Raw genomic sequence first — 12214 nt, forward strand, 5'->3', positions numbered from 1 at the left:
AGCCCAGAGCCTGGGCTGGGCTCTGTGTGGGATCCCCCTCGCTGGGAATGCCCTGTCCCCAGCTGTGCCAGGGCACGGGGATGGAGCCAGGCTGCTCCAGCACAGCGCGTGGCACGGCTCTGCCCAGGGACAGACTTTGTCCCGGGGGTGCCAGCCTGGCCGGCGTTTGTGCAACACCTTCAAGGCAAACTCCGGACCTGCCGAGCTCCTGCGGATGGTCCTGGAGGAGGAGAGGCCGCCTCCAGCCGGCAGCTTGCAGGGGCGGCCACGCCGGTGTGTCGGGCTGTCCCCGGCGTGGCACAGCAGGCGGGGCCGGAGGCAGCGAGCCCCAGCACCGCTGTGGCCGTGGCTGGAATGTACGGGCTCCTCAGGCAGCTGCCTGCAGCCAGCCCCACGCTGCTTCCCAGGAAAAATGGAGCCTTTATGTCCCGGCCCCAGCCCCTTCCCCGGAAGGGCTCGGAGGATGGCCCGGCCGGTCCGAGGCAGACAAGAAGGGGATTGTTTCGGTGCGATTTGGGTTTCTGGGAGCACCTGCCCCGCGCGGGGCCCTCCACAATGGCTGCCTGTCTGCCGCAGAGCCGCCAATTATCCTCCGCGGCTAATTAGAGATGCAAAGTAGCGCTTGCATTCTCCCAGCTCCCCGGAGGGCTCCTGGGACCGGCGGCACATCCGCAGCGGCGACGCAGCCCGGGCATGGGGCGAGTGTGGGGCACTGGCCCCATCCGGCCCCCCGAGCCCCAGCTGCCGCTCCGCTGTGCACTGGGAGGAGGCAGTGGAGGACAGGAATGGGCTCGGGATCCTGGGATTCCCTCTGCCCCCATCAACACCATTCTTCCCTGGACTGCCCATGGGCTCTCCCATTGCTCCCAGAAGCAGCTGAGCCCCATAACTCGGGGCTCTGTCGGGATTTAGGGAACACATTTCCCTTCCTTGCTGGGAAGGCAGACGGGAGCTGGCTGTGCTCAAACCCCCCCGCTTCGTGCGAGGGCCGGCGCTCCTGCCTGGCTGATGGGCAGGCGGCTGATCCCTGGTGGCATCTCTTCATTCCTGCCTGCTCTGGCTCCAGCAGCCGCCGGGATCACGGTGTGGGTGATGTGCTCTGACTTCTCCGTTTGTGCTCACGGAGCTGTAATTCCAGAGCAGCAAGTGGCCCCATAAATCAGGGCTTATTTCCTGCCAATACCGTCTGCTGCTTCCCACAAGGAAACTCATTTACAGGAGGAGAAGTGACTTACCACCGAAAACAGTAAACGGTGGGATGGTGAGAGCCGGGGAAAAGTTCGTGGTGACCGAGTTTTTGGTTAAAGAACTGAGGAGGCAGAGCTCCCACCTGCTCCCTGTATGGAACAGCCCAAGCTGCAGGGAAGGACACCCGAGTTGGTGCCACCTGCACAGACCACAAAGCTGGTGGCAATGGCTCTTTGCACTGGGGAACCCCCCGAGTCACTGAGGTCCCCCCGTCACCATCCTGGAGAGCGTTTGTCACCTCATATTTAATGCCAAGGACATTTCCCCCTCTGCAGCAGGGATGCTGTCAGGGCAGATGGCAGCTGGGACATCCCAGTGGTGACCCTGTGCTGAGAACTGCCAGCTCACTGCTTGAAAGGACCATCAGCAGATGTTCAGCAGCCTCTGAAACGCCAACAGGCAAAGATCCCCCCGCTCCTGAAGGAACCAGCATCCATCCCACTCCTCTTTGGGATTGAGGACAGTAAATCCCCGAGGTCTCACCCCAGCTGCAGCAGGGCGTGAAACCTTCCAGGGGCCATTCTGTCTGGCCGTGAGGGGGGCTGGCTCGGGTGGCACGGAGCTGCAAGGAGCCGGAAGGCAGGCGGGCTGGAGAGCCCCACCGAGCTTCATTAGGCAGTCGAAGGCGCTTGTTAGGGGAAAGCTGAGCCGGCGTCGGAGGCCGGCAGAGCCCCCCGGGACCGGGTCGCATTCTCTGGGCAACCCGATCCCGGCGGCAGCGGCCCCGGCAGCCTCATTACTGCGGCTTCTGCGGCGGCTTCGGTTACTCGCCTGGACGCTCTCGTCTCCTGCTGGCTTTTAATTTCCCTGACATCCCCCGCGAGCGGGGGGATGCAGGCGCGGTGTCGGGGAGCCTGTCATCACCCCCACCCGCATCCTGCCTGCTTCCCGGCGCTTCCAGCCCCCTCTGCCCCCGGGACTCCCATCCCGTAAGAAACCCCGGTGTCCCTGAGCATGAGCCCCGGGGCCTGGGAGGAGGCAGATGGGCAACTGGCAGTGAGGGGGAGCTGCCCTGCTCCCCTCCAAGAAGCCTTGGGGGCTGCAGCCCCCTCACCCCCTTCCCCAGCCCTGCCGGGGGGAAAAGCCTGTTCCTGATTCTCTTGCCAGCCTGTTCCCAGCTGGCACATTTGGCAAGGAGGCGGCACCGGCTGCCTCTCCGAAGGCGTTTTGGGGTGTTTGTTCCTGCGAAAGCTATGGCTCAGCCCCAAAACCCCCTGCAACCGCGGGGGTGACAGAGAGGCCGTGGCAGCAGCGGAGGGAGTGCGTGGCTCTGTCCCGTCCCGTGCAGGAGGGACAACGACCCCCGGGGTAGCAGGACCAGGAACCCCGGGGTGTCCCCAAAGAACCCCCCCGCCTCATGGCCCCCGGGGAATGAGTCCGATTAGATTCTAACGGAGCCGGGGGCCCGACCCCGCCATTGCCTGGCCGGGCTGTGCCCCCGGGCCGCGGCCCCCGCAGTGGGGCGGCCCCGGTGGGTGCCCTGGGCGAGGCTCTGGGGCCGGCGGGTCCCGCGGGGGCCGGCGGCAGTGCGGAACCTCGGGGTGGGCGCGGACGCGGGGATGGGGGGGGGTCCGTTCCCCCCTCCGCTCCCCCCCCCCCCCCCCCGGTATGATTTTCGCAGCAGCGGCTCCATCCCGGTTGCCATGGCAACGGGCGGCTCGGGCAGGCGCGTCCCCGCGGCCGTGCGCGCCGCCGCTGCCCGGCGGGAGCGGAGCGAGCGGAGCGGAGCGAGCGGAGCCCCGGCCCCGGCCTCGGGCCCCCGGCCCCCCCGGCCCCCGGCAGGTGAGCGCGGCCCCCGCGGGGACAGCCGGGTCCACTGCGGCGACGAGGTGAGGGACGCCCGGTCCCTTGCGGGCATGGGGTGCGGGATGCCGGGGTCCCTCGCCGGGATGGGGTGCGGGATGCCGGGGTCCCTTGCGGGCACGGGGGGACGGCGGGGGGGTCGCCGTGCAAGGACCGGGCAGTGAGGCATGGCTTTGCACCCCCCGGCAGGATACAATGTCCCCTGATCCCTTCTGCAAGCCGTGGAGGTTGGGGGGGTATATGACCTTCACCCCCTCCGTGTGTCCAATGGGGTGCTAGGGAGAGGGACACCCCTTCTGCAATGCGGCCACACTCCCAGGCTTGTGCCTCAGTTTCCCCATCTACAAATAATGGGGTGAACTTGTGCTGTCCCTGTCATCGCTGTCCCCCTGCCCAAATAAACACCTTACCCCATCACTGAACCCCCTCCTTTCAGCCGTGTCACCCCAGCTTCTCCCTTGCTGCACCCCCCATCTCCCCACTTTCCTGTCCCCTCTGGCTCCAAGTCTGCTTCCCCACCACAGACAGCTGAAATTCCACTGTCCCTCCACCTCTCCTGCTCCCAGCAGCCCCATTTGCCACCAGCTCCGGGTCCATCCCACCAAGGCTCAGGGGACGGGACCCCCGTGGCAGCGCGTGACGCTCCGCTTCCCCCCTCCCCGATGCGGAAGCGGGGGGACGGCACCGCCGTATCCTCCAGCATCCCTGTTTGCCACTTCTGGGTTTAATTGCAAACCTCATCTTTGGATTTCTGCCTAAACCCGGCTCCCGGGACCGCACAAATCCCTGCTCGGTGTCCGAGCAGCCTTGTTTACCGCGGCGAGCCGAGGCGGCAGGATGAGATAGAGCTGCGGAGCTGGGCAGCCAGCGGAGCCCCCAGCTGAGGCTGAGCCCCCTCTCCCTTCCCCAGGCCTGAGCACATGCAGGGTGTTGGCAATCCTGCTGCTGCTGCCCCTCCAGGGATCCCCATCCTCATTCCCCATCCGCATTCCGGGCACATCCGCTGTCCCTGAGCTGGGCTGCAGGCTCCCCTGGAGAGACACTTGCGTTATCTGCAAACGCCAAGCAAGCTTCCCGAAATTCTTGCACCAGGCCCCCTAAAATCCCTAGAAGATTAATGGGTGCCCTGAGCAGGGCATTTTTGGGAGCGTGGGGGGAAGGGGAAGCTCTCTGCAGAGCCCCACATGAGCTGTGGAGCCGATCTCTGCCAGGGCTCGGAGCAAATGCGTCTCCCCTGGCTACTGCAACCTGGCAGCACCTGGCCCCCGGCGGCCTCCCGTCTGTGCACAGGACACGAGGCTCCTGGTACTGCTCCTGGATCACTGAAACCTCCTTCCTGGTTTGGGGGAGCCCACAAGCCCTGACCCCGCAGGGTCCAGCAGGTCCTGCAGGCCTCAGATCCCCCCTCAATGCAGATGACCCTGATGGAAACAAGGAGGCTGCTACAGGCACATTCCACCCAGGATTCCTTGGAAAAGTGGCTCCCAGAAGTTCCCTACCGTTAGCTAAGTGCCCCCTCCAGGGTCCTGCTGCCCTTGCAGCCACCTCATGCACTGCTGGGTCCTGGGCAGCCCCATGGTGCTGCTCTGGCTGAAATCCCATGGAGAATCACCCACCATTCTGGGTTTGGCTCTTTGCCCAAGGCCTCCAGCCCTGCTCATGTTGCAGCCAAAGGGGTTTTGCCAGGGAATGCAGGAGGGACCCCACAAGAGCCTGCTCCCATGGAGACAGTACCCTGGAAGGGCCCAGGCTCACCACCTGCCTGGCATTGGGCTCGGTTTGATGACGAGGGGGCAGGATGGGTGCTGAGGCTGCTCAGCCCTGAGCCCCCGGGCGCTGCTGATGCGGAGCTGCCAGCGTGAATCAGCAGCACCCACTTAACCATTTCCTCACAGGGTCCCCCTGGGCTCTGGAGGGGGCCACACTTCAGCCACGCCACAGCCAAACCTCTCCACACTCCCTGGCTCCCTGAGCTCTGCCCCTCGCCAGCCCCAGGAGCATTTCCCAGCCCCATGGGACACACGGACCAGCCCTGGGGTGGGAATCCCACAGCCACTCAGCCAGGTCAGACTGAGCAGCAAACCAGGCACAGCTCCTGCAGCTGCAAAGCCTCTTGCAACACGTCGGTGTCACGGGTTTTCCCTGGGACCTGCCACTTGGCCACTTCACCTCCCATATGTGGCCACCTCAAGCCCCATGTGTGGCCACCTCAAGCCCCATCTGTGGCCACAGTGGGAGCAGCACACGGGCGCTGGTACCCACAGTGGTTGTGGCACAGCAGCCCCAGAACATGGTGGGAGATGCTGCTGCCAGGCTCCTCTGGACCCCTTGGCTGAATCCATTTGTCTTTGCCACAGTGGTGTATCACGGTGGCATTGGCTCTGCGCCCTGAAATGGGCCCCCAAGCAGCCCTGTGCTAAGGGCCAGCAAATGACCTTTCCTGTGGCCAAAAGCCCGAGGCCCAGCCCACTTGCTTGGATTCCCACAGACCAGTGCAGCTCCCAGTGTGGCCTCCCCCTGCCCTGGATGCTCTCAGCAAGGGTCACTCACCCACTGCCCTCCCAGCACCGGGCGTAAACCTCCTGCCTGGGGACAGCATGGGGACAGGTATGGGGACACCATCTTGCTCTGTGCTCTGCTCCTCTGCTTGCAGTGCATCTGCCAGGGGCTCTTGGCAGCAGAGGAACCTGCACCAGAGGCTCTGCAGCCACTCCTGTCCCTGGTCCCCACCGGGCTCAGCCAATGTGCCCAGGGGGCAGGAGTGTGACATCCCCATCCCCTGCTTTTTGGCTGCAGAAGAGATGTTGGGAGAACAAACACACCTGGAGAGAGCAACCTGGGGACAGGGGACAGCAGGACTGGACTGTCCCACCTCACTGGGGACACGGCTCTGCCAGCCAGGGCTCTGCCATGGGGGTGCAGGCAGCTGCCCATGCCGTGCCCGCCGTGTCAGCAGCACCAGCCTCTGCATTGCAGCAGCCTCCTGCCTGTGCAGGGCCACGGCCACGGCCCGGCCCCCGCAGAGGGCAGAGACCCCCCTGCAGCAGCAGGAGCTGCCTGGAGGCTGAGGAGAGTTGTGTCAGTGCCCAGCACCGAGCGTGCTGACAGGAGAGACGCACAGCGGGGCCGCTTCTGCAGGAGCACAGCCCAAGGGCACGTGGAGCAGGAGCTGGGACAAACTCCACCGTCACTTGATGCCAAACGCTCTGTGGCTTCTCCCTGGCAGCTCCGTGGAAGTGAGGGGCCAAAGCGGAGCCCCCCAGGCCGAGGGTACCCGAGTGGCAGCGCGTGGCTGGGGCTGGCAGCTCTCCACGCCACAGCTCGGCCGCCAGCTCTGCAGGCGCCAGGCATCACCGCCGGCCGCCCTGATGCGAGGTGATGGGCTGTGCTGGCAGGGCCGGGGGCTGGCAGGGGCTGGCAGGGGCTGGCAGGGGGCTGGCATGTGTGGCAAAGGCGGCCCAGACGGCCTGGCACAGTGGGGGCACAGGCACATGCGCGGGCGTGCGAGGATGGTCGTGCGTGGGGGTGCGTGGCAGGAGAGTGGCGACGAGGAGGCAGCGTTAGCTGGGAAGTGATGCAGAGCCAAAAATAACCCCCAGGCTGCGGCTCGGACCAGGTAGTGGCTCGGAGAGGGAGCTGCAGCAGCCATGTTCGCAGTGCCCCATGGCATGAGTGGCTCGCTGGGGGCAGCAGGGGCTGGCACTGTGCCCGTGGCTCCTGGGGTACACCCAGCCATGGGTGTGTTCCCTCCCTGCTGTCCCCATCCCAGCCCTGGCACGCTGGCGCAGTCACCCTGAGGGTGCCCTTGCCATGCCAGCGCAGCCCCTGCAGCAAAACACAGGGGCACAAGACCTGGGCACTGCACGGTGCCCGCGGCTTTCAGGGGGGACGATGCACACAGCACCTGCGGGGTCCCTTGGGGCTGTGCCACCAGGTGCTCTGTCACCACTGCAGGTGCACCGGGGCTGCGGTTGGGACAGCGGTGGCAGTGCTGTGGTGCCAAGCAGGACTGCTGGTGGCACCGTGGGTGCCAAGGACAGTGGCCATGCTGTGGGTGCCAGGCAGTGGCAGTGTTGGTGCTCTGGGTGCCAGGCAGCGGCAGTGATGGTGCCGTGAATGCCAGGCACCGTGGTCCTGTGGGTGCTAGGAGGCGTGGTGGCAGTGCTGTGGGTGCCAGGAGGCGTGGTGGCAGTGCTGTGGGTGCCAGGCAGTGGCGGTGGCGGTGCCGTGGGTGCCAGGCAGGCGCGGGCGCTGCGTGCTGCCAGCTGCGGGGGGACGCTGCTGTCCCCCATCCATCTGCGTCTCGGCGGCTGAGCGAGGGACAGTCACGCGTTTATTTTTAACCGTCTGGGGAGGGTGGAGGGGATTGGTGCCTCCCTGGTTATATCACTAAATCCCTGCCGGGCCCTGTTACTTCCAGCACAGCGAGCCCTGCGCCGCGCTCCAGTAACTGTTTCAGGTCCCTGTCCTCCTGGGGCCATGCCCTGCCCCGGCCTGGGGACACCTCAGGGCCAGCTGTGCGCACAGCTGGAGAGCGTGGGCACTCACCAGTGTTCCCCACGGACCCTGTGCCCCCAGCCCTGCCCCCCCACCCCACCACAGGGCAGAGCACAGGCAGCCGGGCCTCCCTCTGCCCATTCCACCTCCCCAAGGAAGGGATGGTGTGTGAGGTTCACGGCCTCATCTCTCTCATGCCCTTTTGGGGACAGGGCAGGAGGAAATTTGAGCTGCTCATGGCCACCTTGTCCCCATCCCGGTGGCAGATGCCATGCAGTGTTTCCTGTGGAAACACTGTCCAAATCCAGGTCAGGGTGGGGATGATGAGGAGGACGCCTAGGAAACGGCCACCACAGCTCCTGCTCTGTCCCCGTGCAGTGCCACCCCCAGCCACCGACCCCCTCCCAGCCCTCGGCAAAGCAGCAAAGGGTTAAGCCACGCAGCGGGGCCACGTGGCGCTCCGGGGATGCCGTTTTTCTGAAGATCAGGGCGGATTAGGGTGGAATATCAGGACGAGAATTTCTTGGGCGGCGCATCCCCTGACCCTGCCACGGCCCCTCGCCCAGCGGCTGCCAGTGCTGAGCCAGGCTCTGCCCAGTCGGCGCCCACTGTGCTGCTCCCCACGATTCCCTCCCAGCACCGCTGGCTCCGGGGGTGTTTGGATGGCACCAAGTGGGTGCTGGGCACTGGAGGAGCCTGTAGTTCCAGAGCTGGAGCGGGCACAGTCCCCATGCCTGTCCCCTGTACCCTGATGTTTGTCCCACAGAGCTGTTGGCAGGAGGAATGGGGGTCCCCTGCACCCCCCGTGACTCCCCTCTCTTGTCCCCTCAGTGCATGAGGCTGGTGTTTGCCCAGGAAACCCCCAGCGCCTGCTCTGACGCCCGAGGCAGCGCCGGGAGCCATGTCGGGTTCCTATGACGAGTCGGCATCGGCCGCCGAGGAAACAACCGACAGCTTCTGGGAGGTGAGTCCCGGCCGTCCCCTCATCCCCCTGACCCCATCACCACTGTCCTGCACCCTGGGGTGTCCCCTGGGCTGGGGCTGCCCTCCCTCCTCTGCCTGAGAGCATCCCTGCTGTGGTGGCTCTGTGTCTGAGCTGGCTCTGCCTAAGGTCTCAATCTTGGCTGTCCCTGAGGGGTTGGAGGGAGTTGGGTTTGAGCAGCCCCGACCCAAAGCTCCATCCCCGCACCCCCGAATTGCCTGGTGCTTCCCCTGTAGCCGCCCCAGGGCAGCTGGGGCTGAGCCAGGCGGGACGGTCACAGCCCCCACACCTGCCTGTCCCCGTGGCCATCCCAGGTGGGGAACTACAAGCGCACGGTGAAGCGGATCGACGATGGACACCGGCTCTGCAATGACCTCATGAACTGCGTGCACGAGCGGGCCAAGATCGAGAAGTCCTACGCCCAGCAGCTCACCGACTGGTCCAAGCGGTGGAGGCAGCTCATCGAGAAAGGTAGCATGGCTTCCCCACGGGAGGGTTTCCCCAGGGCACCCCGTGTACAACCACAGCTCCACCTGGCAGAAATGGAGGGGGTAAGGGCAGTGGGGTGACCCCCAGCTGTCCCCTCGGCCCCCAGGTCCCCAGTATGGCAGCCTGGAGAAGGCGTGGGCCGCGATCATGACGGAGGCGGACAAGGTGAGCGAGCTGCACCAGGAGGTGAAGAACAGCCTCCTGAACGACGACTTCGAGAAGGTCAAGAACTGGCAGAAGGACGCCTACCACAAGCAGATCATGGGGGGCTTCAAGGAGGCCAAGGAGGCTGAGGATGGCTTCCGGAAAGCCCAGAAGCCCTGGGCCAAGAAGCTCAAGGAGGTGAGAGAAGCACAGAGTGCCCTGGGGCAGCCCTGTGTCCCCAGGTCCAACTCTGTGTGCCCAGTCCAGGCTGGGAGAGACACGTGGCACCTCCCCACAGGCAGAGGGGTTGGCAGGGGGCTGTGACCGCTACTCTGATGTCCCTTCTCTGTCCTCCCCACAGCTGGAGACAGCCAAGAAAGCCTATCACCTGGCATGCAAGGAGGAGAAGCTGGCCATGACCCGCGAAGCCAACAGCAAGGCGGATCAGTCCAACACTCCAGAGCAGCAGAAGAAGCTCCAGGACAAAGTGGAAAAGTGCAAGCAAGACGTGCAGAAGGTGTGAAGCACTGCCCTGTGCCAGATGCATGGGGCATTGGGAAAGGGAAACCAGTGGAGATGGCCACCACATCCCTTTCTTCACCATCAGTTCCTATTTTCCCGTCCCTGTGCTCCTGGAGAAGGATAAGGACTTGCAGGCAGTGCTCAGGGGAGTGTGAGCTGGGCAGGGATTTACCCTGATTATGGGGGCTGATTCCACCCACTGCGGTTCCTGCCTCAATTTGGGCTCCCCAGCTCTGGTGACCCCCAAACCAGACCTCTCAGCACCCAGAAACGGCCTCTGAGGTGCTCGAGGTACTAGCGGGGCCCCTCCTGTTTTTGCAGACTCAGGAGAAGTACGAGAAGGTGCTGGACGAGCTGAACAAGTGCACCCCGCAGTACATCGAGAGCATGGAGCAGGTCTTCGAGCAGTGCCAGCAGTTCGAGGAGAAGAGGCTCAACTTCCTCAAGGAAATGCTCCTGGACATCAAGCGGCACCTGAACCTGGCCGAGAGCAGCAGGTAGGGGCAGTGAATTGTGGCCAACACGATGGTCACCAAGAGGTACCAGAGTGGCAGGAGGCTCTGCGGGAGCCTGGCGCCCCCTGGTGGCTTGGAGGACACACAGCCTGTCCGCAGGTGACACGGCCTGGGCGTGTCCCTGTGCCACTCTGTCCCCAGGGGTCCACCCTGACCCACAGCCCCCCAACCACGTCTCTCCCCGCAGCTACGCCAACGTGTACCGGGAGCTGGAGCAGACCATCCGCATGTCGGACGCACAGGAGGACCTCCGGTGGTTCCGCAGCACCAGCGGCCCCGGGATGCCCATGAACTGGCCCCAGTTTGAGGTGAGGCTGGGCGCCCTGGCTGGGTGCTGGCGGCCCTGCGGGCAGCCGGGCACTCAGGGGTTGGTCACTCTGTGCTTGCAGGAGTGGAACCCGGACCTGACGCACACGATAACGCGGAAGGAGAAGCAGAAGAAGGGCGAGGGGGTGGCCCTGACCAACGCCAGCAGCGCGGGCGACACGGGGGCTCAGGCGGGCGAGCGCGGGAGGTGAGGGCCGGCATGAAGGGGAGGTGCCATGAGAGGCACGGCCGTTGCCCGTGCAAGCATTTGTGGGTGCGGGATGTCCTCGGTGACAGCCTCCCCTCCCTCTCCTCCCCCTGCCAGCGTGAGCAGCCACGACCGCGGGCAGACCTACAGCGCCGAGTGGTCCGATGACGAGGGCAGCAACTCCTTCAACACCAGCGAGGCCAACGGCGGCGCCAACCCCTTCGACGAGGAGTCGGCGGGGAAGGGCGTGAGGGTGCGGGCTCTGTACGACTACGACGGGCAGGAGCAGGATGAGCTCAGCTTCAAAGCAGGTACGGTCCCTTGCCACTGCCAGGTAGGAATGGGGCTCGTCTGCTGGAGCTGTGGGTGTGAAATTCCCTCAAATAATTTCCGAGTTGGCCCAGCCCTTCAAAGAGTTGAACTGTCAGAAAGGGGAAGGCAGAAGGTGAGCCCAAACGCAGAAGGGACAGGAGCAATGGGAAGGGACAGGGCACGTGAGGGGTCAAGAGTCACCCCTTGCCTTTCTATCCTACAAACTGGTGTGCCCAGGATGAGTCCTGCGAACCCCCAGCAGCTCCATCCCAGGGAGAAAAAGGAGGTGGGAGAATTTCCAGCACCTGCAATGAACTCTTCCCTTCCACCTTCCTCTCCAGGTGATGAACTAACCAAACTCGGTGAGGAAGACGAGCAGGGGTGGTGCAAAGGGCGCTTGGACAACGGGCAGCTGGGGCTGTACCCCGCCAACTACGTGGAGGCAATCTAAGTCTTGTGGTGTGCTCCTCGTCACCGTCAGCAGATAAATCCACCCTCCGTTGTCTCCATCTCTCCACCAGCCAACCAGCCATTCTGCCGTCTGGTCCTTCACTCCTCACCCTTAGAGATTCAGACATATTTTCCGACCAAGCTTTTATTTTTTTAAGAGTTGTCTCCGAAGAGTATTTTGCATAGTCGCTTTCTTCTAAGATAACGTGAAGCGAAAGATGACGTTGTCCGTTCGTCTACGTTAGTTGAATTTTTTTTTTTTTTTTTTCTGAGCGAAAAGCCGATACCTCAAGATCTTAAAGCCCAACCAGTGAGAGCTCCTGATTGGTTGGTTTTTAAAGATACTGAAATCATGAGCCGCCTTCTGATTGGCTGGAACTGTTCCGAAACGCACGGCGCCGAAGCTCCTGGGACCAACCAAATTCATCCCAGAAAACCAAGAGGGATTGGAGTCTGACTCCGTTGGTTATTTTTTTTGGTGTTTCCATGTTCTCCCCAGTTCATCCTCCCGCCCCGAGCAAGGGGGTGAATGCCCCCTTCAGCCCCGCGGCCATCCTTGAGATGCCCAGGTGAGGTGGGACCCGCCCTGCCGTGGAGTTTGCTGGCACCTCCTCAGCTTCCTCCTCCTCCTCCCGGCTGGGCTGTCGGCACACCTGGAGCGGGCGGAGGCTCCCGAGCCGATGCCCGGTCTGTGCTGCAGGGAGCAGCATCGCCCTTCGGGTGGGCAGGTATCCAACG

At 64.1% G+C, this 12214-nt stretch overlaps 1 protein-coding gene across 1 annotated transcript; it reads left to right on the top strand.

Moving 5' to 3' along the window:
• Nucleotides 1–2917: 2917 nt before the first annotated feature.
• PACSIN1 (protein kinase C and casein kinase substrate in neurons 1) lies at nucleotides 2918–11633 on the top strand. The gene is made up of 10 exons (XM_053998462.1): nucleotides 2918–3030; nucleotides 8380–8512; nucleotides 8845–9001; nucleotides 9126–9361; nucleotides 9525–9680; nucleotides 10007–10182; nucleotides 10388–10508; nucleotides 10590–10714; nucleotides 10832–11025; nucleotides 11368–11633. Exons 2-10 carry the CDS (start codon nucleotides 8450–8452, stop codon nucleotides 11475–11477), a joined length of 1338 nt encoding a protein of 445 aa, XP_053854437.1. The 5' UTR covers nucleotides 2918–3030; nucleotides 8380–8449; the 3' UTR covers nucleotides 11478–11633.
• The last annotated feature ends 581 nt before the right edge of the window (nucleotides 11634–12214 follow it).

The sequence above is a fragment of the Vidua macroura genome, chromosome 24 (genome assembly GCF_024509145.1).
Source record: "Vidua macroura isolate BioBank_ID:100142 chromosome 24, ASM2450914v1, whole genome shotgun sequence".
Classification (NCBI taxonomy): Eukaryota; Metazoa; Chordata; class Aves; order Passeriformes; family Viduidae; genus Vidua; species Vidua macroura.